The sequence below is a fragment of the Culex pipiens genome, chromosome 1 (assembly GCF_016801865.2).
Source record: "Culex pipiens pallens isolate TS chromosome 1, TS_CPP_V2, whole genome shotgun sequence".
Classification (NCBI taxonomy): Eukaryota; Metazoa; Arthropoda; class Insecta; order Diptera; family Culicidae; genus Culex; species Culex pipiens.
This window is the reverse complement of record NC_068937.1, coordinates 46,024,546-46,049,259: the sequence shown is the minus strand read 5'-3', so window position 1 is coordinate 46,049,259 and position 24,714 is coordinate 46,024,546. Positions and strand designations below refer to the sequence as shown.

General features: G+C 36.4%; 1 protein-coding gene across 1 annotated transcript; it reads right to left on the bottom strand.

Moving 5' to 3' along the window:
* Positions 1-7,188: 7,188 nt before the first annotated feature.
* LOC120417033 (TBC domain-containing protein kinase-like protein) lies at positions 7,189-23,230 on the bottom strand. The gene is made up of 3 exons (XM_039578977.2): positions 22,099-23,230; positions 21,231-22,036; positions 7,189-8,005 (listed from the first exon to the last, which is right to left on the bottom strand). The coding sequence occupies exons 1-3, from the start codon at positions 23,121-23,123 to the stop codon at positions 7,272-7,274; spliced, it is 2,565 nt and encodes an 854-aa protein (XP_039434911.1). The 5' UTR covers positions 23,124-23,230; the 3' UTR covers positions 7,189-7,271.
* Positions 23,231-24,714: the final 1,484 nt, after the last annotated feature.

Sequence of the window (24,714 nt, the reverse complement as noted above, 5' to 3'; positions counted from 1 at the left end):
TCCCCTTTTTCGCGTGCCTCCTCTGCCCCAATCCCTACGACGACCTACGACGACACTTTCCAGTGTAAACCTTTTCAAAGTGTGAGTAGCGTTGAGTCCAGAAATCGTCAGCCAAACTGTCTTCTTACAAGTGTCCACTTTCCAGGGCCACCGGGAGTTGAGCAGCAGCGTGGTCTCTGGAAGAAGTGCAGGGTGGTTACTCCGTTTGGAGAAATCAAAACGATTTGAAGATTTGAAAAGATAAATAAAATCACACAAAAAAAACTTAACGAATAGTTCCTAAAATTTCGATTTTTGTATTTTTGTTCATCCCAATGTCTGAAGAAGTCATTTCAAATAACTGAAACAAGTCGCCACCATGCCACTTACAAACGCACACACACACACACACCCTATGAGCAGGCAGGGTTGGCGCGAACCGGCCGAATGCGTTGATTCTGGATTTAAGTTTCCAGAACGTGTCCAGAAGTCCAACAAGTAGCGAACTCACTTACTCTGGGCCAACACAGAGGAGCAGCATATCTCCCTGTGTGTAATTCGAGCCCCAGCAGACTTTGGAGGCCGTACCAACGTTAGTAAGTATAGTGTTCTGGATGTTCTGCTAACTAAACCATGTGGCCCGGCTTATGCGAGCGCCCCCTCCCACCCATCCGTCATCAGCCAGCAGCGGCCAAAGTCGTTGTTTAGTGGGCGAAAACATCCACTCTCTAGAAAGTGGAAAATATAAAGAGTGCTGATGGTTGTAAATAAATTAGCATCGGTTGACCTACATGAACCGGTAATTAATTAATGGCCACGGACGCGACCAGACTATAGTCGCGGTGAACGAGATAAGCCCCAAACTGATGGGGTGGCTGAGTGCATCTTGGAGACTTTTTGTCGTCGCCAGAAAGATTGTTGATTCTTCAATGATAAAGAACTGTGACTAGGTGTTTTGTGTGACCTGTTGAGTAAAATTTTACAGAAAAGAACGCTTTTTGATTTCCAGCTAAGTCTGTTTTTTCAGTATTTTTTTCCCCGCTGATTCTATATCAAATTAAAAACGTTACTTAATCCACCTTAAGGTGGTTGGTGCCTTCCTCATATTCATATAGTATATTAGATTGTATTTACAAAATTGGACAGCATTTTTTAGTTTCTTTTTCAAAGTCCCCAACATTTGGGGACGATTGGTTTTGTATTGGGAAAAATTGGTTAAGATAATCACTAGAATCTAAAATAAAAGGTCTATTGATTACCCATCGAACGATGGTCGCATGTTGATCAAATTCATCAAAATATCTGAGATCTGGCTTCAAAAAAGTGTAAACAAATCTTAAACCCATCAAAGTCACTTCGTTTTACGGACGGTCTTATGATTACGCATCCAACGATGGGTCGCATGATTGATCAAGACATCATTTTTATCGAAATATCTGAGAGCCGGCCTCCAGAAAGTACTAAAATATCACTTAAGTGCTCATAACTTTGTATAGGGTTGTCAGGTCTTTAATCTTTTGGGCTCATTGGAAACATCTTTCAAATACCTTTCTAAAATTGTACAACAACCCTTTTTACAATCTCCCCACTTAAGTAATACTTAAAAACTTTTCTGAGGCCGGATCTCAAATATTTTGATGAAAAGTTGTCCGAATCTATCATGCAACCCATCGTTGATAGGTAATCAAAAGACCTTTCCAACAAGCCCAAAAGATTGAAGATCTGACAACCCTATCAAAAGTTATAAGTACTTAAGTGTTTTTAATAAACTTTTTTTGAGGCTGGATCTCAGATATTTTGAAAAAAATTTGCGAGGAAGGCACCAACCACCTAAAGGTGGATTAAGTAACGTTTTTTTAACATGTTTCAGGGGCTTAAAAGGATTTTTGCGCTAGAGTTAACGTGAAGCCTGAAGGCAGTGCCGTATTGACAGCGCGACTCCAGTTTTTGGATAACGCCGTAAGTTAATCAAATTCTATCTGTTGCAGACGATAAATATAAATATAGCAAGCAATCTGTCGAGTTTTGAAGAAATTGATTTAACGGTGCACATCAACCAAAGCTTTTGCACCCAGATTTTATTACAAACATTTTTGTATCCTAAAAATTATGAATACTATCGAAATATATTTTTAATTCATTCCCTAAAGTACTATCCACAAGTCCACAATAAAGTTTGACTAATTTTACAACCCCGTTGTTGCAGGATTGGGTCCGTAAGTTAGACAATTTTGGAATAAGAAGACAACAACTTCCTTCGTTGCTGTGCACCCTTAAGTTGAATAGAAGTTGTGCAAGATTTGCCATCCCGTTTCACCTTAAGGATGCTGCAAAATCTGGTACCTGAGTTATGATTTTTGTTATGTGATTTTTGGAATCATAGACCGATTGGACTTAATAGACCGATTCTTAGCACTTGTTTACCAAGAAGTCATTTATTCAAGTGGAACTTTGGAACCACACAAAAAACATATTTCCACACCAAAGTTCCTATTCTAAACATATCTGTGAGCAGAAGTTGTAAAATGTATGAATGTAATTTTGCCAACTTTTTTTTTAAATGCTGAAATTAACGGATAGAATGCAGATATTTAATCATTCTAATCGGAATTTTATAGCAAAATGACTCTTTTATAAGTCCTCTTATTGATAAAAGCAGATCTTTAGGTATAAAATTATACAGGACATTTTAAAAGGGCAGTCTAGGCACGAATCCAAAAAAATGTGCTCATTTATCGTGTCTAGAAGCAAATAGTTTTTGATAGATCTAGACTAAATCGACCCTCCTGAATCCAAATTTGCCTGTTGATTTTCCTGAGTCGCAAAGAGAAGCGAGATATTCAAGATGGCGTCTAATAAAAAAAAAAGACAACCACACCGTCTTTGCATGAACGGGACAAACATTGAACGAAAAGCTCCAGGAGGATAAGGCGGGAATCGAACTCGCGCCCCATAGCAACTTAGGGATCGGCAGCCAAAGCCGCTAACCACCGTGCCACGAGGCCCTCCAAAATTGTAGATTTTTTTATAGAATCCCCCAATGACAACAATTTTGAGATAGCTTAAAAATTATAAATTATTTTTTATGGCGGCTGAATGGAAAAACCACCATAAAAGGATTTTTAAGTTCAATCAGCTAGTCAAATTTAACTTATTTTGGATCGCTGAACTCGGATACGACCTTTTGAATACTCCAAAGTATTGAGGGAATGTGAAATTCAAGGTGGCGGCCAAGATGGCGAAGCTAGAATATTGGATTTTTTTTACATAAATGTAACAGTCAGTCAACAAATTAAATTTAATTAATTTGGAGTTGCTGAACTCGAATATAAGCTATAGAATACTCAGGGAATGCAATCCAATTTTCTAGCTTCGCCATATTGGCCGCCATCATTTGACTTTGTTGCTCGACATGCTGGTTGGTATCAAATAATTAGTCCTCATATTTCAACTCGCGATATCTCCGATTTGCAAAGGATTTTTCATCTAAAAACTATTTTAGAAATTTAATATTGATAAAACAGTACTTGTTCGGTAACTGAGGTGAGAATGTTGCCTAGTAACCGAATGCTGCTCGCTCACTGGGTTGATCTTAAAATGACAAGGGGAACATCGATTCATAATCCCTGGGCTTTGTCATAATGAGTGTCATAGGTTTGATGCTTGTTTGGCAAAGAGTATGATTTTATTCGATGTGGAACTAAAATCGAAGTGTTCAGTATATTGCTGAAGCTTCCATTTTTACACATGGACACCACTTAATGCTGCGAGAACCCACTTTGGCGCAGTCTCAGGGCTTAATCGATGGCCGGTAAGCTGTCATCGAGACAAGGAGGTTCTCCGATAGTAGAAATATCACATTTGTACAATGAACCGCTACATATGTGATTTTTCCCTATCTTAATGTGGGTGTCAGGTTAGGATGCGGGTTTTTAAAAATTTAGGTTTTGTAGATTTTATACTTTTTATACTTTGCCTTTAGTTATTTAGGGACAAAATTAGTTATAGTGATTTTAGTAATTCTATCAGAATCGGTGATTTTCATTCAAGTAGCATAAAAACCATTATGATTTGTCAAAATTTCCGTAGAGTCTCGATCAATCAATAGTGAAATGATATCGGACTAAGTTCGTTGATCTGTTGAACTAACGGTTGTCGGATTATGATTGTATCGACCATTGTTGCGAATCGAGGATCTACTGGAATTCTGACGATCAAATGGTCGTCTCTTTTTCAATTCACGACTTGTAAAATATGAACTGTTATTATTTTTTTTTTGTTTTTTAAAAGAAGCCAGACAGGTTTTAAAAGAAACGTTTTTTTGGCTATTAATTAAAATGTCGGGGATTTGAGATAAGATTAGCTTTCGGATAGGTTGCTTTAAATCTTGTATTCAATTCAAGTTAGGTAGGTAGTTATCCTCAAATGAAAATTTGGACTTATATGAATAATTGAACATTTTGGACTTATGAATAACACACAACTGTGCATTTTTTCTAGAGTCAGATCCATACAGCGTCAGTGTTTATTTGGTCGAAGTGTACTAATTCATTGGCAGATCTGATTCTAGTTGTAATGTACGACAAGACTACTGACGGACGTGACAGGACGAGGGCCCAGTTTAGAGGTTTCGACATCAACGATGTGCGGCTGGACCACCCTCCCAAAAAAAAAAAAAAAAAGGAACATCGATTCATAATATTTTCTATACAAAGGTAGCCTAAAATATTTCCAGAATATGCCCTCGATTTTCCTTTGAATATGACATTAAATTTCATAGAAACTTAAAAATGTTTTTTATGTTAATTTTCTTTTTTGCAGCCGCTGACCCCTCGATCATTTTGCTTTGTTTTTTTTTAAGTTTGTCTGCTTTTGAGCTGAGCCCAGTTATCGAGCGCCCAGTAAAAAAGCAGCCCAGTTAAACAACATCCAGTTACCGAACAATAACTGTATTTTTCTTGCAAAACTTCTATAGAATATATTCAACTTAAATCAATTTCTTGAAAACTCGACAGATTGCTTGCTATATTTATATTTATCGTCTGCAATAGACAAAATTTGATTAAGTTACGGCTTTATCCAAAAACTCGAGTCGTGCTGTCAATATGACGCTGCCTTCTTGTTTCACCTTAACTCTAGCGTAAAATTCATTTTAAAGCCCTGAAACATGTTAAAAAAATTCGAACATTAAACAAAAATTATTTTACGAATTCAACTTTTACTGCTAAAAATGAAATTACAAGCCAGAATTGGGTCCTAAAATGAAGCTTAGATTGCTGATATTATTGTTTACAGCGATAAAGCTTATTTTTCTGAGTACAATGACCCTTTGTACGACCACAAAGAGTTTAAAATGGATTTTAAAATCAATTTTGAAAAATTAATCTTGTGGTCCTTCTTGACAGAAAAGCTCCTACTTGACAGCTTGTTCCAAGGGGACCATAGTTGTTCAATCGAAAAAATGTTGTCTTGTCAAAAAAAAAATTGCTTTGAAATGAAAAAAAGTGATCAGAAATGGTTTTTAATGGTGTTTTTTACCGTTGTACATAAAAATTGACATAGGGCTTTAGTACCCAATTCCTGGCCCTTGGGGAACTGATGATCAAACACATCTACAAAGGATAAATTACCTGTGATCTAGATATAAGCTTTCTCTTCCTCTATCCCCTTTCCTTTGCAATTTCTGTAAGTTTTTTTATAGTTTTTTCTTACTCTTGCTAGTGCCTTAGTTAAAGAAATAATTGTTCCTAAATGGATTATGATGCAACACACAGCTGTAAGGAACTCCAAAACTCTGTTATGCACTTCAAAATAACTCATTGTATCTTGATTATTCACCAATAAAACCGAATTGAATTGAATTGATTTTTAATGTCTTATATAGCATTTTAATTCTCAAATAGATTGGAACCTGCAACTTAAAGTAGGTTACTAAAGAATTTAATTGAGTGAATTTATTTTAAAATTGTACAAAATATTATAAAATTATTCAAGAGATAGAAAATAATTTTCATACAAGTATGCTTGAGATTCCCGACTTTTTGACAAAAAATCACAAATTTCAGACGTTTTCCCGATTTTTAACGGTTTCGAAAAATGGTGGGGAGAGGGGGGCCATGTGTTTCAAATTGATTTCAGTTGATTGCACTTAAATTTCCATTGAAAATTTGAACTTTTTTGAAAAAATATTTTGTTGGCCCCCTGATTTTTCGGGCCGACTTTGAAATGGGGAGGGGGCCCTAAAAAGACAAATAATACGGGAATTATTTTCCCGTTCATCCATTTATTCAGAGAAGTCCTAATCACAACCTACATTTTTGCCGAAGACACCAAATCTAATATTCACATGCCCATTTTGTACAGAGCCTTGTGAGAAAATGTAATGCTACTAAACGTACAAAACAGCTTCTTTTAGTATAAGGAGTGCATGAACAACATTTTATCGAAATTCTAAATATAAAATTAAAAATGTAGAAGAAGATTATGACATTTTTTTAAATTACTCAACTGATTTTATTTTAAGTTATATTCAGCGGAAGTTCTATTCAATCAGCGTTAAGTTTTATTCAATCATCGAAACACGTTTCAATTTAATCGCATTTCGATACCATTCACCTCAAAATACCAGAAAAAAGAGTATCAATAAATTCCAACCTGCGCCATAAATAGTCCCGCTCCAGTCCATTCATTTCAATCCGAAAATCCCCATAAGAACTGCAACAACAACAAAAAACACAGAACACATGGTCCGCTGCAATCCACGCAGGCACCCCGCGCATAGCACCGTTGACAGCAGTGTTCATAAACCACTCAAATAACATCAAAGTCTAGTCAGAATCAGTGCTGAAATAAAAAGCAACAACAACAGGTCGGTTGGAGCTCGCGCATTTCCAGGGATTCCCTAAAACGGATTTACGGGCGTAGCGTGTTATTGAAACAGGTGAGAGATATAGTGTCAAGGCTGTTTGTTGCTCAGCTTTTTTTTTTGCGTCGAGGCCATGGCGTTGAAAACGGTTTGACGACTTCTGGTAATAGAATTTGGCAGGGATTATGCCGTTGGTGATCCACTTAACTTGAATTGGATTGAACCTGCGAGGGGAGCATTATGTATTTTTCTCTAATTTAGAATTAACACTTTTAGCTGTTTGGAGATTAGTTTAGGATTTCTTTCGATTGAATTTAGAAAACGCCTTTTAAATGATTGATAAATACTTGTTCGAAAAACTGGTAATATATAATTTATATCATAATAGAGTCCACTATACTGAGAGTAAGAAATAACACTTAATAGTCTAAGCTTCAACAAAGCTAGCAATGTTCGGCACAAACTTGGCCAGCGTGTTCATGTAGTCAAAGGTCTGCAGCAGCAGCTTATCGTCGCTTTTGTAAATCGCCCCAAAGCCTCGATTCAGCACACAAACGTACGGCACGCTACAATCCACCAAGAACTTGGCCATCAGCATCCCACTCTCGTGGGCCGTGGCCACCACCACGACAATCTTCCGCCGCAGATACGCTTCCAGCCGGGGCACGTTCAGAACGTCCAGCCTCGATTCCTTCAGCGAAACCGAACTGAACGGCACGTTGACACTGTTTTCGATCGCGACCTTCTTGTGCTCCAGGTTGCTGCGCAGATCCAGAATGGCCACACTCGCCGGCCGGTCCCGCAGCAGCCGGATCAGGTCGTACACGCTCAGCCGCGGGTACAGCTCGGCCTGAACCTCCCCGTGGTCATCGTCACTGTACTTCAGATCGAACTCGCCCGGTTCTTCCTCGTGCAGGGCAAACTTCCTGTAAGTTACGGACTTGGGCGTGAATTGGTACATGGTCTCGGAGTCGTTCACGCAAGTCTCCATCACAATGTCGGGCAGGTCGCTGAACAGCAGGATGCACTCGTTGAAGCCCGATTTGAGCAGGGTGCTCTTGAGCTGTTTGAGGATGGCGATGCCGATGAAGAGGGGGTACGAGTGGTCGCCCAGGATGAGCTTGTCCCAGAGGTGAAAGATCTTGTGGAGGGGGAAAACGTCTGGAAAAGGGGGGAAAGACAATAAATTGTTACTTTGTAATGAAATAAAACAAAAAAAAATATATTTTTTTTTGTAACCGTAGGAAAAATGCTTTAAAGCAGTACTGCCCAACCTACGGCCGCGACGGATCCTGAAAATTGCTCAATGACTGGTCCTTCAGACCCTGCATGTAATTGAATATTTTTATTTTTAATTCAATAAAGCTAATAAAAAAAAATTCGACGGTAACATTTCAAAAGGCATCATGTACATTTTGACACTTTCTGGGTTATTGCATATTCCGAAAGTACTCATAATAAGCTACCTCTCCACCAAAGATGAGCAAAAGTTACTTCAGTAAAGTCTGTTCAATTATGATTTTAAATAAAGTAACATAAACAAAATCTCTACCATCAGCAGTCCCTGTTTATATAACTCTGTCAACCTGTCAAACAAAAGACTACATGAACCTCGTGACGAAAAAAAAGCAACATGAACAAAGCGCCATGTACATTCGGCGAAGAAAAACGAATCATAACAAAGCGTCCCCCTCAATGACAGCAGGGTGATATAGACGTTGGTGATTTCAAAAGAAGTTATGTTTGTTTTTCTCAAATAAAATTACGGAAATAATGTTTTATTGAATTTGGATGATCAAGTATCAATAAAAGCAACGTTTTTCATCGTTTGTTATCATTAGAACATCTTATTTTGCTTTCATATTAAAATGGGAATTGAAAATGGATGCTCAACATTCGAATGCGTTTTTCTCAAAACGCATGGTGTGTACATGATGCTTTTTGAAATGTTGGCGTCGAATTGTTGATTTCACCTAGAATCAAATTTTCAAGATTTCAAACATATTGTCTGAAGGTTTTTTTTTGTTTTTCTTTTCAAATTAATGCCATTGAAAATCAATTTAAAGTCCTGCTAAAATAATGAAAACATTATTCTAATACCAAGCTAAATCTTCAAAAAAACATTACGGTAGTTGTTCGGTAACTGGGCGTTGTTTAATTGGGCGCCCGATAACTGGGCCGGAGCCCAATTAAAAAGCAGACAAACGTCAAAAACCAAAACAAACCGAAATGACCGAGGGTTTAATGGATGCAAAAATCATGTTCAACAAATAAAAAAAACTTTTTCAAACTTTTATGTAATTTCAACTACAATTAAAGAAATATGAAAAGTAATCATTTTAAATAATTATATTTATATTTCATCAAAAAAATATCATCCCCTCGTTATTTTTCGTTCAGCCCAGTTATCGAACTACGTTCTCAGCCCAGTTACTTAACAGGTACTGTATTATATTATCTGCGCACCACCAAACCGAAGTGCGCATCTCTTCTGTTGTGCGAAAAAATCTGTTGCGCCGTACAAAAATTGAGTGGTTTGTCGTAAGCGTGTACATCAGCCTGTGGCGCAACAGGCTTTGAAAGGTTGCGCTCGTATTTTGATTTTTGTCTGCCTTCACAATACATAATGGTGAAAATAACATGCAGAAAAATGTTTTGTAGAATCAGCCTGTACGAGGTTTGTTTCAACAAAAACTTTGTTGAATATAATCAACGCCGATTTTTCGTTGAAACAAATCTCGATTTTCTCAATTCCACAAAAATCTTTTGTTGGTTTGAAAAAGTTGCTTTGACGTTTAGCGTTGATTCAACAAAAATCTTGATTTTCAAATCAACAAAATGTTTTGTTGATTCAAATATGCCTTATTTTTCTGCGTGAATAACTAGGGCTAGTGATTTTTTACGGCAAAAATATTGAAATTTCACGGCACTTTGACTCTTCTTGAAATAAATGCAAAATGTGTTATTAAAGTATACCTTATGTGCAGAAAAGTTATTGTTTAAAACTATCTGTATAATGGATATTTTCGTAATTTTGTCAGTTTAAGGACATGGTCCTAATTCCATCCAATTTGCAATTTTTCATAATTTTTTTTTTGCGAAGCTGTTGATAGAAACTTGCTTGCTTACTCCCAATTAAGCTATTTCTTACTTGATACAGGTTGAAAACGTTTTTTTGGAAGCTGTCGACATATTTACGTTGGTATTAAAAATAAATTATGAACGATCTGTGATTTATATGTGAAACTATCAAGTGCAAGTGTAATTTTTATGTAAAATTGTGTGCTATTTCCGATAAAAATATTTTAAGATTTTTAAAAAGTGACCTAACATTTTAAAAGTCCAAAAATGCATTTTAAGCAGAATTAAAAATTTATTGTCCCTAAATTAATTTTGTGATGCAAGTGTTTTTTTTATTCCTTAGGAGATTTCGGTCATTCGATTTTTTTTGTATTTTTTTATCCGGCTAAAACTTTCTTGGTGCTTTCGGTATGCCCAAAGATTTTGCATCATTAGTTTGTCCATATCTAGAGTTTTTTTTTAAAAGGTCGTATAAACTATTGTCTTTTATATGTTTATAGGACCTATTTAAAAAAAACTCTCGATATAATTTTCCATTCAAATTTGCCAACTGTCCATACAAAAATGATATATGAAAATTAAAAAAATTGTATCTTTTGAAGGAATTTTTTGATCGATTTGGTGTATTTGGCAAAGTTGTAGGTATGGATTAAGACTGATACATGGTAAAATTTTTTTTGGTGATTTTTAATTTCACTTTTTTGAAAATAGTCGCAGTTATTCATTTTTTGCCCAATTTTGACAGTAAATTTTTTTAAAATGTGAGAAAATTCTCAATATTTTGCTTTTATGAACTTTGTTGATACGACCCTTTGTATTGCCATGCAAAGATTTATTTTTGCCTTCCTCACTTTACTGAGCAAAGGCTATAAAATCACTCGAAAAACGAACTTTTTAGTTAGACCTCCTAGACCTACCTTCATTTGTACATATCGACTCAGAATCACCAGCTGAGCAAATGTCTGTGTGTTTGGCTGTATGTAGACATGTGTACCAAATCAATGTCACTGGAATACCTCGTCACATGCTCAACCGATTTTGGCCGGAATGGTTTTAATCGATCCGTCTTAACGTCCCCTAAGTTGCTATTTAAATTCATGCAGTTTTATCATGTATTTAAAAAGTTATGTTAAAAAAACTGTTTCATATTCAATTAAAATTATGGTAAAAAGGGTGGTTTTTTCATGAAACCCTAACATGTTATATATTTTTAGAAAGCATATGAGAAGACCTTTCTTGTGGATTAAGAATTTTCAAGATCTGACTTACCTATCTAAAATTACAAGCAGTTTAAAAATGGTCTGAATTTACATAACCTCAAATGGTCCCGTCTGATCGCCACGAAAAAAGCCTTGTAGAGGGATGCCATTTTCCTGAAAGGCGGTGTCTGTATAATGTTGATAAAAAGTCTGTAGGAAGTCTGTTTTTTTTTACTCGTCACTTATTTTTATTATGACCTCTTAGGTGCTGCGATCACGTTAGAGGAGATCCATAAACCATGTGGACACTTTAGGGGATTGTAATCACTCTATAAATGAGAGGAAGGCACCAACCACCTAAAGGTGGATTAAGTTACGTTTTCAATTCAATTCGGTGTTATTAGTGAATAATCATGTTACAATTTGTTCATTCGCAGTACATAACAGAGTTTGGAGTTCCTTTCAGCTGTGTGTTAAATCTCAATCCATTTCGGAACGATTATTGCTCATAACTAAGAGATTACCAATAGTAAAAAAAAATTAGAAATGCAATGCTTTAAAAACAGGAAAATTGATGTTCTTAATGTCGATATCTCAACAACCACACAGTGGGAAAAAGGACCCAAAAAATTACCGTAACATGATTTCGCGAAAACCATCGATTGCTATGTACCAAAAGCTTCGTTTTTGCACCAGGAACATCAATCCGATGAAAAATCGCACTGCACGGACCGGTGGCCGGAGACAGGCCACCGGAAGATTCGGATTTTTGGAAAAAATATCTGATTTATCTAATTGTGAACTGATACGCTTTCTTCTACCATGAATAGTCATACAAAACAATCCTAGAATAATATTAAATACCATAGGTCCCATCGGAACCGGTTCCACCGATCTCCGGTGGCCACATCCGGAACCGCATTAGGAAACAGCGTAAACCAGTCATGCGACGTATCAAACTTCTTGATTTTGGATGGAGAGTATTTTTAAGCAGTATTTTTGCCTCCTTGACCGGTTCCCAGGTTCTCCGGTGGCCACATCCGAAGATCATATTTGGCAAATTCCTGAAACCACTCTTGCGACATATCAAACTTCATGTTTTTAAAAAAGGAGTGTATATAACTCATGTCCCCATCCAAAATCAAGAAGTTTGATACGTCGCATTACTGGTTAACGCTGTTTCCTAATACGGTTCCGGAGGTAGCCACCGAAGATCGGTGGAACCGGTTCCGATGGGACCTTTGCTATTTAATATTGTTCTAGGATTGTTTTGTATGACTATTCATGGTAGAAGAAAGCGTACCAGTTCACAATTGGATAAATCAGAACCGTTTTCCAAAAAAAACGGATCTTCCGGTGGCCTGTACTTCGACCACTGGTCCGTGCAGTGCGATTTTTCATCGGATTATTGTTCCTGGTGCAAAAACAAAGCTTTTGGTATATAGCAATCGATGGTTTGCGTGAAATCATGTTGCGGTAATTTTTTGGGCCCTTTTTTCCCACTGTGCAATGGTCCGATTTTCAATGTTAAATCATTAAACAGTCGTGAAACTTTTCGATCTTTTCGAAAACATTATTATTATTTAAAAAAATTAAAAAGATTAACATTTCAAAAGGGCCAAACATTCAATAAAAAAAAATCCGATAAAAAGCTGAATTTAAAATAGGGCTTAGTCATGCACACGGAATATGTGTTGAGAGAATTCACCTCGAATTTCAAATAATTTGGTAAATCCCATCTCAAGATATCGTGGCACCCGTAAATCAACGCTCACAAAGTTTGACAGTCCGCTTTGCGCATGGCAAAATTTTGGGCTTAAATCGACTCTTACTCAGTTTAATCATGAAATACCTTCATAAAAGCTATAATTCATGATCAAGGTTCGGATAAGCCGATTATAGAAATGGGCCGATAAACGGTATATTTCACCTAACGAACAATATTTTTTTTAAATAGACCAAAGTTTGTTTTTTTTTGGTTTGTGTGAAAAAAAACATTAAGCCTAAGTATTAGATATCGATGTGTGTAAATAGTTACCTATCAAAATAATTTACTAAAAGTTGTGCAAAATTTGAAATATCTGTTTTTCTTCGAAACTACAGAAGTTGAAACATTCAAGTGTTCAAGTTTGTTACTATCTGCAAATTACGCAACATTGCTAATTCTATTGAGCCAACAGAGAATCTCTGGATAACAGTGAAGCTGCTATTCAAAATTTGCAAAATGGTTTAAAATTTACAACATTTTTTTCTATAAGTTATACGGCTTTTTATGATTATTTGAAAACTTAAAACAATCTTTTTATACAAAATAAAAAAAAATATCGTTTTACGATTTATGACTGTTAGGTATATACTTTTTTCAAGGATTTTTAAGGCCGTTGAAAATATTTTTCAAAGTTTATGTCGCTCCCCGACCGATTTTGAACGGTCTGAAAAATCAGGGGGCAAAAAAACTTCAACATTTTATAGGAAATAGAGGTCTTACCAACTGAAAACAATGAGAAATGCATTTTCCTGCATTTAAAATCATATTTAGCATGTCTGGGATCGATCTATAATATTTTTTTTTTTTTTGTGAAATTCCAATGTGGGACCATCCATAAACCACGTGGACACTTTAGGGGGGGGGGGGTATGTCGATTGTCCACGATCCATACAAAAAAGATTTTTTTTGTATGGACAATTGTCCACGAAGGGGGGGGGGGGGGTAAAAGATTCCCAAAAAAAGTGTCCACGTGGTTTATGGATGGTCCCTGTACAGCATCGCAAAAAGTTTTTTTTTTCGGTGAAAAAAAATACTTGGATATTTCGAAAACTAATGATTGCAAAACAACTTGGCAGGTGTATTTGCATTATAAAACACTATTTTCATTCAAATGTTAAGACCATGGCTCGACCCCTACCAGAGTCGGAAGACACAAACTTCAAATCAGGCCCGTAGCCAGGGGGGGGGGGGGCTACCGGGCTGCAGCCCCCCCCGAATTTTTTCCAATTTTTTTTAAATTGTGCTACCTTAAAAAATCTCAAATCAATGATTGTGTGTTCTCTTCCCAGAAATAATTTGTAAGATAGAGAATCAAGAACTGATTAATCAAATCAAGTAATTTGCCTGTCCATTGGCGGGCTCAGTTTTTTTTGATTATGGATCCAATATTTAAAAATTGAGCTGCAGTTTTGAACATTGTTCCATTCAGTATCATCTCATTTATCTTGTAGTTTTAGCTTTACATTGGTTAGGGTCGTCCAAAGCTGGGCTTACTTGGGGCTATCTCCTGAAATCAAAGATTTACCCATCACTAGCCTAAGTTCCAAAATTTGAGCTTTTTCTGACCACTGACCACCAAGTTCGAGCAAAATCGTCAAATTGTATGGAGAAAAGCAACTGTTTCAGTTTTAGACCAATGGAAGGCGCAATAACTATCCAGTTCTTACCAATTTTCAGAACTAAAATCTTCTTTAAATTTGTAAAAACTTTCCCGAAGACACCTTATTTTTTGGGTTTTTTGCTAAAAAGTTATTAACCTTCGAAAATAGCAATTTCCGAGCGGACTGCTCTAAGGGGCTACATATAAATAATTACCGTCATCTGGGGCGAATCGGGACTACAGTTTGAATAGGGACAGCAAAAATCCTTAGATCTCGTTGTCTTATTTTTGATTGATTGACCCCTGAAGAACCATAAAATAATTTAGAATTTTTGGATTCAATGTGGCGACCAAAATGGTGGTCATGAAATATTTCTGGTGTTTTTTTAAAGGTCCAATAAACCAAATTTCCAGTTTTTGCTTTTTGGGTGCTTTTGAAACCGCCTTGAGTCAGGGGTATTAAAAACACCCAAAAAGCAAAAAATGAAAATTTGGTTTATTGGACCTTTAAAAAAACACCAGATTTGTTCAAATTTAACTAAAATGTGGTTGCTGATGCCGAATTTGATGTTAAAAGCAAGGTTTTCCGAAACCACTCGTCCAAAATGCTTTCTTTTGGTCACATTTTTTAGTTTTCACCGTGGCCAATCTCCAATTTCTATTTATTATATCAAAAGTCAGAAGATCAACTAAGTGAATCCTTATTATCAACTAATTTTCACTTTGTGCATGACCCTGCGATTTTTAAGGGAAGAAATAAAATGATCGGATTCAAAAACTCTGAAATTAAATTAATTAAACATCATTTTCAAATTGTAAAATTTCTGATCAATAATTAATTTTTAAACTATTTAATATCAATTTTTTCAATTCTACGGATTAGAATTTGCATTTTGAAAATTTTAAAATTTCTTTATAATTTTTTTTTATTTTTTATTTCTGAATATCAATTGTAAATATTTTCCAAAGTTTATGTTGCCACCCTTTCAAATTCGGCCAAAAAACAGAGAGAAAGTACAATATTTTTAAAAAAATAGCTTCACAATTTTAATGGAAATGGAAGTCTAATCAAGTTTTTTTAAGACCAGCGACCAGGTCGGTTCGGAAAACAAATTTGAAATGTTTTTCCTGCTTTGATTATCATATACGACATGTTTGGGCTCGTTTAAAAATATTCAGAATTTTTGTAACATGTCGCGGAACCGCGGAAAGTGTTTTTTCACGAAAAAAGCATTTCACCATCAGCTAGATATTTTGAAAACTTATGATGCAAAACAACTATACTGATTTAAAGTGTGTTTTGAAACACTTTTCAAAACCATAGCTTGTAGTTCTAATTTTTAACCCTCTCGACTTTGGTCAGAGTTTAGTGACATAAACTTCAGAATAATATTCGCAACGGCCTAATTAAAAATTTAAAAATTTTACACTTTCAAATTTCTAAATTTTCATAATTTTCAAATTTTTTGGTATAAGACAAAGAAATGTCAGAAATCAAAAATAAAAATAATAAAAACATTAAAATTTAAGACAACAATTCAACAGATTAATTTCAAAAAAATTCTGAAATTTCAAAAATAAAAAAATCTAGAACTAAAAAATTTAATAAAATAATTAATACTTAAAAAATCCTAAACTAAAAAAAAAATCATTTAAAAATTAAGTTATTCAAATTCCAATAAATTTTGTTTTTTCAATCTTAATTTTTTGATGCTTTAAATATTTTTATGTTTGAATTCTAGTATTCCTAATTTATTTATTTTTACCAGAAAATTAAGTGATTATTGCAATGGCTTTTCCCTTTTTTTCGGCATTTTAAGATTCAGCGTTTTGACAGTCAGCTTCATGAGGCAATTTAAATAAACAAATCAAAATCTCATCAACACATATTGCACCCGAAGAAATATCAAACGACGCTTTTGTTTCAGTTCCTTTTCAGCTGCGTCGGTACTTAAGAGAAATCTTTTCGTAAACCTCTTCTTGAGAATTTTTTTGTATGGAGTTTTAAGAGTCTCCGTACTAAATGACATTTTTTTAAATTTTCGTTTGAATGTAAAATATAGCTCTTGTAGCTAAATTCAGACTAAGATTTGATTTACAGGAAAAATCTAATTGATTTAAGAATTCTTACATAAAGTATTCTTTACTTTTAAAACATAAAAAATGTAAGATAATAATTACACATGATAATTTCAAAAAAATCAGAAATTCTAAAAATGAAAAAAAAATCAGAAACTTGAAAAATTATAAAATTATTACAACTAAAAATATCCTTAAATAAAAAAAACATTTTTTATCATTTTTGAATAAAGATATTCAAAAAATAATTTTCAATAATTTCAATAAATTATGCTTTTATAATCTTAACTTTTTGAATTCTAGTGCAGTCTAAGATAAGATTTACAGGATAAAACTAATCGATTTATAAATTCTTACATAAAGTTTTCTTTATTTTTAATATGGCAAGGTTTCGTAAATATAAAATTTCTAAACCATAAATTGTGCAGGATTTTTTTTTTGATATTTTTTTTTGCTTGAACAAACATCGAGTTTAGTAAATGGTTACAATCCTAAATTATTCAACATGATTGATTAAATCCCAGAAATCCAAATAAAGGATTTCATTTGTGTGTTTTTTTGTTTTGCTTAGAAATATTCAGAGAGTCTTTTCTAGAACCACCACAGCCAATTTTCATTATTTTTCCCTTTTATCTTGTAAAATCATATTGGTTATCAAAACTTATTTAAAAAATTAATATTGTTTTGACAGTTATTTCAAAATAAAGAAATAAGTGAATTGAAGATTTTAATTTGTTAATCGTGTTTGCATTTACAATTTTTATCGTACATTTGTTTTCAAGAAGGTGTGTCTCAGGAACTAATAGATCAATCTCCAATGGTTCTTAGTCTTTACACGATAAGAACAATACAAAATTTGCTTGATGTTGCTGTTATATCATTTTCATTGAAATACTTGTTAAATAGATTGTACACTATTTTCAATAAATTTGATAATGTTAATTTTTGCGGTTTTTTTTATAAATTAGGCACTTTAAAGCTTACTGTGGATTTATTTTTTTGTCCATAAAAAATGAATAATTTCTATGCATTCATAGACTTTAAAATATTTTGACTCTGGATATCTTTAATAATGTCTTTAAGCATTTTTTGATACGTTTTGGTTTAAATTTAACCGTTTATTCGATCGGAAAATTTTATTTTTAATTTAATATTTTTTTTAAATTTTGAAGATAAGCAGCACTTTAACGATAGATTGAAATTTTATGAAAAAGTACCTTTAATTAAGATCTTATTTTTTTTGTCAATTTTTAAAATTTTATTTTTGCTCAGATTCTGGACCAATTTTTCAGAGTACAATGAGTAATGAATTTTAAAATGACGTTTAGTCGGAATATTAAAGTTAAACATGAATCGTTTTAATGTTTGATGCAATCGAGAATGTTTTTAACGGTTACATATGCATTTAAAAATGGTTACATATGCATTATTAACAACTCTTCCAGTGAATATTTTGGCGTTAACATTTAATACATTTTATCTAATTTTTTAAACACATTAAAATTAAACACAAGCACTGATTTTTTTTTCTTCAAATCTATTTATTAACAGATATCCATTATAGGCCTATAGGGTCGTCCAACCATGGAGACACTTCAGAAGCCGGAATTTCAACGATTATAATTTTTTTGTATTCCATTAAAATTATTTATTTTTGAGAGTACCAGGAGCTTTGCAAAATATGAAATGGCTTCTATAGCTTAGAACAATTAAAATACAACTTTTTTTAAGTTTGTTTATAAAATTTTAAGAAAAGCAAATGTTCCACTTATGAGTTTTATGTTGTGCTAGAAAAAATTAAAAATGTCTTTTTTGCATACATTACGTTACAATTTTACAATTCATCTCAATAATTATACCACTAACCAAGTGATAGTATAAATGATTTGCTGATTTTTATACTCCTTGAATTTTTGCACCCAAGCCCCCCCCCCGAACAAAAATCCTGGCTACGGCCCTGCTTCAAATATAAACAAGTTAAAAAAAATTTAAAAATTTAAATTCCGAGCCATGATGAATATGGGCCACTGAAGTTCTGAATTAGAAGTTTATGCAACAAGTTGCAAACAAAATATTTTTAGCCCTTGTTTCGAAAATTATAACTTTTCGATTCTGCTATTTTTGATAAAGAAAAGTAGGCCATTTCGTCGTTCGATAATGACAGAAAAAAAAATAGTTTTGCGACGGAATTGCAAAAAAAAATATATATATTTTTCTCTATTATGGGATTGCTATTTCAAAATCTTCATACATGAAAAGAATGTGCTTACGTTTTAAATTACTTATTGACGTCGAATAACATCTTACGCAAAGGTACTGGGATGTCAATCCAAAAAGCTTTAGCGGAAAGCCTGATGATAGTGCTTCAGAATACAAACGCTTATAGATATCTCCAAATCAAACTTGTAAACAAAATGTGCCCTCCCAAACGCCGACGTAGAATACACACAATTTATAATTTTGGTGAAATATGACTGTAGTAGTGTAGTAGTTGCTCTAGGTGACCCATAAACTGTCTTTTTATCTGTTCTAGTTTACTATTGCGAAATTTGCATAGAGCAGAGTAAGAGTTGATATCGGTTTACGCAATTGGTTTGAAGCATTCAGTTATCATTGGAAGTTACCGACTTCTGATTTCAGTAATGAACATTGGCCATCCTTTCGCCGACCTACTGTGTTGCTGTGCGCCTTCCGTAATCGCTGCGTCTGCTTTGGTTTCTTTGAATACGTTTTATTGCTCACAGCATTCTTCTTCATCAATACCTGCTGGATACCACGATATCTAGAGTTTTTTAGGGGTCCTTTAAGCTGTTGTGTTTCATATGCCACTGGCCTTACTGATTTTGCTAGCCAATCACGGCCACTACGGCTTCAATTTCCGGAGGTGGATTCGAACCTCCTTCACCGACCGGAACACGGCCCTTATGCGATTGTTGGGGCTGGGCCGATACGAAGAATGAAGCATAGGTCGCCAGTTTAAGATGACCGTTCCCCGCCACGACGTCTTGCTGGTTGTTGTTCATGAACGAATGCTTGCGTTTGACTTCAATTGACTTTTTTTTGTGTCTAATTAAGAAAGAATTTAACTGTGGCAAATGGGCAGTATTCATGATTGCTGAGAGTCGCAGGACTCTCGCCCTTTGCTATTAGTAAGTATCCAGCAAAGCAAAGGGTATAGCATTTGATACTGTCAACTCCCATTCGGCTGTGTTCTCGTCGCTGTCATGTTGTAAACTGGAGCCGAGGGAGGTCCTGTTGTGAATTCTAAGTAGAATTCGCCATCACCCAAGACACGAAGGCACGAAGGATAGACCATGTCTTGGGGGGTGAAAGGATAATAGGGTTTAGTGATAATACCACAATTTTAATATTTGTCTTTCTCTCTTATTTCAGAGGATGCCTGGTCTGAGTTCTAAGTGTTGCAGAAGCCTTCCGCTCTACACAATGGAGCCTTCCTTCTATCATTTCCTGTATTTTGAAAAAAGTGATGCGCCGAATGTGGACATATACTTTATCACACTTACTCCATACGGTGTGAACGTGAAATGCTGTACGTTTGCAATTGGTGCATTGGCTATTTTCAAAACAAGCTAGATTTTTCCTATTATTTTAAGATAAAATTTAGTAAAATCTATCAATCTATTTATTTTGCTATTGCTATAACTTGTCCCTTACCTCACAAACTTTAACTACTCTATTCTTCAATCTTGGAATCGCAATACATTATTGTAGAAATGTAACTGCTAAAAAAATTGGTAAGAAATTTGGGCATAACTGTTATTAATATGATTAAAGGTACGTTCAATCTGTTTTATTATATATATTAACTATTCTAGTTGGCTTGTCCTGTCCCATATTTCACAACTTCAGTTGTTTTCTTGTAAACTTCTCGTTACAAGTTGGTAGTTCTGTCTAGTTGCAAAATAAGGTTTCTGTATTCTTTCTTTCTGTGTTAGTCTGTTATTCAATGTTCGATTTTATTTTACATTGTACTTATTCCATTTTTTCTCTTTTTCTCTTTCATGTACCTTGCGAGCATACGATGACCGAAAAAGTCATTGTATCAGCACACGTGTATTTTCCACAAAGCCGCGAAACAGAACAAGTATTTTTATAAGTGCGTGAATAACAATCGGTCGTTGAAGCTCAAAAAATGTGAGAACAATATCGCGCCGTGGTTCAGTGATAATAAGACGAAGAAAGTAGACGACGATTCCGCATGAAGAATATAGCGGAAATTATGTGTTAATTGCACAATGGATGAAGGTTTGAAGTTGACACTATCAAAAGGGAATGGTAAGATGCAATAGTAATATTGCTAGGTTTGATAGTGTCAAAAGGTAAGATCAAGGAATATGGATTATATGAAACTATACTGTCATAATTATTGTATTCACTGAAATATCTATCCGCTTTCTACCCCCAATGTGTCCTTCACTGGGGGTGCCTGGGGTAACTTCGAGTTGACCTGGGCCGCCCGAGGAATTATGTCGTAGGTGGCTCGTGTACAGGTTCACTCACCTCTCCTCGCGGCAAGGTTTTCCGTAGGTCTACACTCGAACATGCAACATGGGACAGCATGAATCTTCAGCTGAAGCCGGACGAATGTATTCCGAAATTACAGAATTACAGATTAAGAAAGAATTTAATTCTACTCACGGCTAAACATGGTCAGGAACCAGGGAATCGCGTACAGCTCCGGAATGAAGTTGATCCCGTGCAGGTGCTTCGCCAGGCCCGGCTCGTGAAAGAAGATGAGCTGGAAAAACTTGACCAAGTACTCCTTGATGATGCGCGAGTTATCTTTCAGGAAAAACAGATGCAAATACTTCGGAATGAAGCGATACAGGCTCAAAAAGGCGCGCTCTTCGTTGTTAAAGTTGAGATAGAGAAACGGCGCCGTCAGCGAATCTAGTCCCTGCCAGTACACGTACTGCGGATGAGCGGTAACCCAGGCCTTCAGGAGTCGTTTCAGCTTGGCGTGACCTTCCTGCGAGGAGAGGAGTTCGTTGTACTGGTGACAGCGCGGAATGTCCACCTCGATTTGGCGATCCGTGTGCGTGGGACTGCACTTGTCCAGCCGTTCGTACAGGCCGTTTCCCTCGACGACGCCAAGGAGGCAGGCCCAAACGTGACCGCGGAAGGGCGGTGGAATGTCTTTGGCGGCGAAGCTCTTGAGCAGGTCCTGCGTGTACGGGTAGCCGTGCAGGAGCGTCTTGAGCAGCATAATCCGGTGAAACTGGTAGACGGTGTCCCGTTCGCGGATCACCAGCGGGAGATCGGTCTTGAAGGTGGGAGATTCGAGATACGCGTTGGTGGTGTAGATCAACGGAAGGTAGTCCTCTTCGGGGAGGCGCGAGAGACGCTCCAGCAGGGCGTTGAAGTTGAGAAAGATGATGCGACCGTCGTGGAGGAAGCTTTGGCTTTTCGGCGGCGAGATTGATTTGCCGTTTAGGAGGATTAGGCTGGAAGAGGGAGAGAAGGAACAAATTGATTCGATGTAACTATGAGTCTTCCAAATACTCACTCCGGTAGCGACAGTATCGGTGCCTCGCTCTTAATCAGCCCCTCCTTCTTCAGCTCCTGCTGCACATCCCCGCCGGCAAGCTGCCACAGATAGTAGATCTCGGCCAGTCCGCAGTGCTTCTCCAGCAGGGTCATTCCTTGGCGATCCACCTCGCAGAATCGCTCCTCGCGTAGAAAATCAAACGCCTCATCCTGGAGCAACTCCCTCGCTTGGGGTCGCTTCCGCGGGGAAACCTGCAGACATGCCTCGATGATCCGACGCAGGGCCGGATCTAGTGATTGGTAGAGCGGGAATTGCTTGTGTTCGCGGGCGAGTTTTTCAAAAACGTTGGAAATGCTGACGAAAGCGAGTACCTTCCTCGCAACCTGGGACAGTTTGACCGTGTCCCAGAGCTTGCAGCCGAGGGCCAGCTCGGCCAGGATCATGCCCAGGGACCAAATGTCGGATTTTGGGTTTTCCCGCGAACCCAGCAAGACTTCCGGCGCGTGATATTTCACATTTCCAATCGGGAACGAAACGTACTTGCCCGAGTGGGTCATGTAGTACAACCCGTAGTTGTACAATTTGACCCCAAAGTCACGACTTATCAAGATGTGCACCGGTTCCAAATTCCTGCACATCAACCCCTCCCGATTCAAATGATCCAGCGCCCTCAACACCTGAAACCCAACCCGCAGCAGCGTTTCCTGCTTGTTATTCTCACCAATGAACGTCTCCGTCAGCGGACTCCCCGCATATTCCTGCACAATTATCGTCCTCTCGTGCTTTCCCCGCACCACATCCAGATACTGGCACAGATTCTCGTGCCGCAGCGCCTCCCCCTTCAGCTTCTGCGACCGCCCGTAAATCCCGATCGAGTTCGGCGTCAGCGGCAACCCGTTACTCCCGCAGCACTCGTCACTCGGGTGGGACTTGGCGAAAAAGGTGGACACCGAGATCCGGTAGTTGAGTTTGGCCGGGGCCATCGCGCCGCGGTTTGGCTGCTGCTGGTGCTGCTGCTCTCCCGGAGCGGTCGTGATGCGCATCACACGGCGGATTTTACCGGAAAACACCCACTTTTGACGAGACAACTGCGAAAGATTGCAATTTTCACCGATTTCTCTTTCTCCGCGGACGAAGACGACTGATAAGAAAAAATGTGACGGATCGAAATGTCAACAACAACAAAAACAGGGAAATTGGTCTCGGCCGTTAGATCAACTTGTGGTTAGGTCAACTTAAATGGAAAGGCACAGATTAACTAGAAAGACGTCGTACTGGTGGCCAATTTTGTATTGTGTTTGAAAAACTCTGTATTGAATACATGAATGAATAATGTGTCTGTAGCTTGATAGTTTAGATTTCTATTTTTTTTTTAATTTAATGTTGAGCAATAGAGATATCTACGCGCGAGAGTGTGTTAGTTTGGAGTTTAGTTACACGCAGACATAGGCAAATCGAGTAGAATGATTCGTCTGTCAAAATCAGCTGTGTCCTTTGTTATACCACGAGCACGTGGAAAACAGCTGTTTTTTACAGTCGATTTGTCTACTCGATTTGCCTATGTCTGCGTAAAAATAGTGTAAACAAAATCAGCTGCTTGGAATTCAGCCAATCACAATCGATCAAAACCAAAACAATACTTTAAATACAAATACTAACACAGAATCATGGTGTGCGTGAGAGAAACCGTGGAGATCTCTATTGGGTACTAAAACCCTATGTCAATCTTTATGTACAACGGTAAAAAACACGATTAAAAACCATTTCTGATCACTTTTTTTCATTTTATACAAAAAAAAAATATTGACAAGACAAGACAAGAGAGATCAACTATGGTCCCTTTGGAACGAGCTGTCAAGTAGGAGCTTTTCTGTCAAGAAGGACCGCGAGGATAATTTTTCAAATTTGACTTAAAAATCAATTTTAAACTCTTTGTGGTCGTACAAAGCGTCATTGTACTCAAAAAAATACCAAATTGATCAGAAAATTCCTTGAAAAGATACAGATTTTTCAATATTTACGTATCATTTTTGTATGGACAGCTGCCAAAATTGTATGGAGACTTGTATGGGTGAACCAATGACACAAAATAACTTCTTTGGTCATAGGGAGGCCCCCACAAAGTTTGAGCCAAATAAAAAAAATACAAAAAATTGTCAAAATCGGCCGATTTCGTAGAGAATTACTCTTATCCAGGTTTTTAAGAGAAGATGGCGTTCGAATGGTGAACGTCCGAAATGTCAAAATCGCGCAGTAGCACCAACATTAGAAAAAAATGTGGCTGTCATGCCATGACACACTTTTTTCGTAATGTTGGTATCACTGCGTGATTTTGACATTTCAGGCGTTCACCATTCGAACGACATCTTCTCTTAAAAACCTGGATAAATATTTTGATAGCCTAGAATTTTTTGAATAAGCTAATATTTTTATAATATTTAAAACTGTTCAAATTTTATAATTTTTTGGATTTCCTGAATTTTTATAAATTTTCAGAAATTTATTTTGTGATTTAAAGACGGGTTTTGTTTATTTTCCTTAACCTTCACTTGATATTAAAAAAAATCACACATCGCCAAAAATCCAGTTTTCGACCAAATCCGGTTCTCTTGGTCTCAAATGAAAGCTTAGGGA

Excerpts from the sequence above, each read along its gene's own strand:
- LOC120417033 (XM_039578977.2), bottom strand. The coding sequence starts at position 23,123 with ATGCGCATCACGACCGCTCCGGGAGAGCAGCAGCACCAGCAGCAGCCA. Across the intron at positions 22,037-22,098 it reads CCGATACTGTCGCTACCGGA|CCTAATCCTCCTAAACGGCA; the intron begins GTGAGTATTTGG and ends TCCCTCTTCCAG. Across the intron at positions 8,006-21,230 it reads GTTCCTGACCATGTTTAGCC|ACGTTTTCCCCCTCCACAAG; the intron begins GTGAGTAGAATT and ends CCCCTTTTCCAG.